This window comes from Rhipicephalus microplus, chromosome 7 (genome assembly GCF_043290135.1).
Source record: "Rhipicephalus microplus isolate Deutch F79 chromosome 7, USDA_Rmic, whole genome shotgun sequence".
Lineage (NCBI taxonomy): Eukaryota > Metazoa > Arthropoda > Arachnida > Ixodida > Ixodidae > Rhipicephalus > Rhipicephalus microplus.
The window spans coordinates 11,766,358-11,768,855 of NC_134706.1; the positions used below are offsets into that span (position 1 = coordinate 11,766,358).

Below are 2,498 nucleotides of genomic sequence, written 5' to 3' on the forward strand. Positions count from 1 at the left end.
ATAGATGCTTTCGAAACCTCTCACGTCATGGACACCTCGACAGATATCCTCCCGAAGGGAGAGTATGGTTTCGTTTATTAGTGCACAAGGCCTATTGTCTGGTGCATTCCTTGTTTCTGTGTAAGGAACAGAACATATTCACATGTCGTTGGAAGTGAACATCCTTAGGCGAAAACCTGATGTAACGCGCTTGGTAGGTTAATGTAAGCTTGTTTCTTCGAATTATAGATATCCCGCTGTGTTTGGCATGTGTGCGTATTGTGCGCATGCACTGCAGCCTTCTCATTTAGAAAAGAAATGCTGATTTAGGTTTTAAGTTATGTAAGAGATTCGGCAAGGCTTAGCCGGATCACATCTATGTTCTAATACAAAAAAACATGCACGCCGCATTTGTACATGCGACCATTTTATTTTTCTGTACACTTTGGTTCTGGGTGCCCTCGACCTGGTCCCACTCAGTCCACAAAAGCCACACTGTCGATGACAAGTCCTTTGATGACGTCACATTCAAACCGCACTGCGCACCACCGTTCCAGCAGCTCACTTCTTCTTGCGCAGGTAGTCGTAACCGCCGTAGCCGTAGCCGTAGCCTCCGAGGCTGTAGCCGGGTGTCAGTCCACCTCCGTACCCTGCGTATGCGAGGCCGTAGCTTAGGCCGCTTCCGTAGCCGACTCCGACGAGCCCTCCTGCGTAGCCAAGACCTCCGTAGCCATATCCCAGTCCGTAGCCAAGTCCGGCGCCATAGCCCAGTCCAGCACCGTATCCCAGTCCGCCGCCGTATCCGACGACACCGACGGCAGCTGGAGCAGCAGCGACGGCCACAGGGGTGACGGCGACCGCAGGCCGGGCGACTGCTACTGGTTGTGCGACTGCTACTGGTTGAGCGACTGCTACTGGTTGAGCGACGGCGACGGGACGAGCGACTGCAACTGCTACGGGACGTTGAACAGCGACTACGGCTGGCTGAGCCACGACCTTCTGGACGACAGGTTGAGAAACTGCCACAGTCCTCTGATACGCAACCGGCCGAACAACGGCCACTGGCCTCTGCACGACGAATTGTTGAGCGACAGCTACGGGCCTCGCGACGGCCACTGGGCGCGCCACAGCGACCGCGACTGGAGCAGCGGCCACAACGCCACCGCCGTATCCCAGTCCTCCGAGGCCATAGCCGAGTCCGCTGCCCAGTCCTCCTAGGCCGTAAGTGAGACCACCGTAGCCAAGTCCTCCGCCGTAGTCGAGTCCTCCACCGTAGCCTAGTCCGCCGTAACCGAGACCGCCGTATCCCGCACCACCGTAGCCCAGGGCGAGACCGCCGTAGCCGAGGCCTCCGTAGCCAAGGCCACCGCCAGAATAGGTGACGCCGAGCCCGCCGCCGTTCAGGTACCCGGCCATGGATGTGGCCGCGAGGGCAAGGAGGATGGTCAGCTTCTGTGGTAAAGCAGAATCGTGGAATGCATCAATAAACTCGGGCCTCGACATTCTCGTTGAGTTCTTGCAACCGTCAGAGGCGCGCTTCTAATATATTGTCTAATGATAAGGCCTGCTGTATTTCCGAATTCCTTTTTCACCACTTCATGGTGTTGTTAGGCATGCGCTGGCAGATACTGACGAAATTCAACCACGGATGCGTAAGCAGTGTTGCGATGGACGCTACTTACAGGCCTGGGCTGAAATGCACTGGCTTCCGCGAGCTTAACCAAGAGGGAACACTAACGGCTTGCTTCTACTTCGCATGGCCAATGGGATCGTGCGCACTGCACGAGCAAATGCGTCTAGAAGAGCACCTTCCGTGGCTAATTTGATGCCCTTGAAGTCCCGATGACTATATTAACCTATATTAGCTTAACTACAACATTACTATATAATACATATAACCTATATATATAGCCTTTGTAAACTACTGTATTAGCCCATAGAAATAACGGTTTTCCCTATGAAAACTTTGGCCTTTCCAAATACGAGACAACTGATTAGAACCTTCATTGACGATTGTCTACACTCTTCGCAATATACTCAAACCCTCAATAGATTATTTGCTTTCACAGTCATGGTCCAAGGTCCTATTCATCACTATACCTTCTGTACCGACCGCTCCATACGGTTTTTTTTTTGTAACATTTCTATGAGTGCGTAGCAAAACGTTAACAACTTACCAAGTTCTGCATGGTTAGTTGTGTTTCAACGGTCCCTCTTTGTTCTTCGTGGCTTGTTGTACTCGACGAAGCCGCACTGTCCGTGCTCTGCAAAACTTGCCGGGCCCCTTTTATATGGAGGACGAAATAAACGCTGGTCTCCTCCTACAAGCCCCCCCCCCCCCCCACATGTCTTGTTTCACGCTACGCCCAACGTCCCCCCTCTTTCTTCCGCTTCCTTTCCGCATCCTTTCTCTACCACCTGCTCTAAAAAGAAAAAAAGAAAAAGCGGCAGGAGCACGAAAACTCCACGTACAGATCAAACGTGTCTCGTGCACCGTTGACTGAAACCGAACGAAAGAG

General features: G+C 52.6%; 1 protein-coding gene across 1 annotated transcript; it reads right to left on the reverse strand.

Annotated features, from left to right (window-relative positions):
• Nucleotides 1-389: 389 nt before the first annotated feature.
• Nucleotides 390-2,287, reverse strand: LOC119179641 (uncharacterized). Its single transcript, XM_037430760.2, has 2 exons — nt 2,157-2,287; nt 390-1,431 (listed from the first exon to the last, which is right to left on the reverse strand). The coding sequence occupies exons 1-2, from the start codon at nt 2,166-2,168 to the stop codon at nt 541-543; spliced, it is 903 nt and encodes a 300-aa protein (XP_037286657.2). The 5' UTR covers nt 2,169-2,287; the 3' UTR covers nt 390-540.
• Between the last annotated feature and the right edge of the window lie 211 nt (nt 2,288-2,498).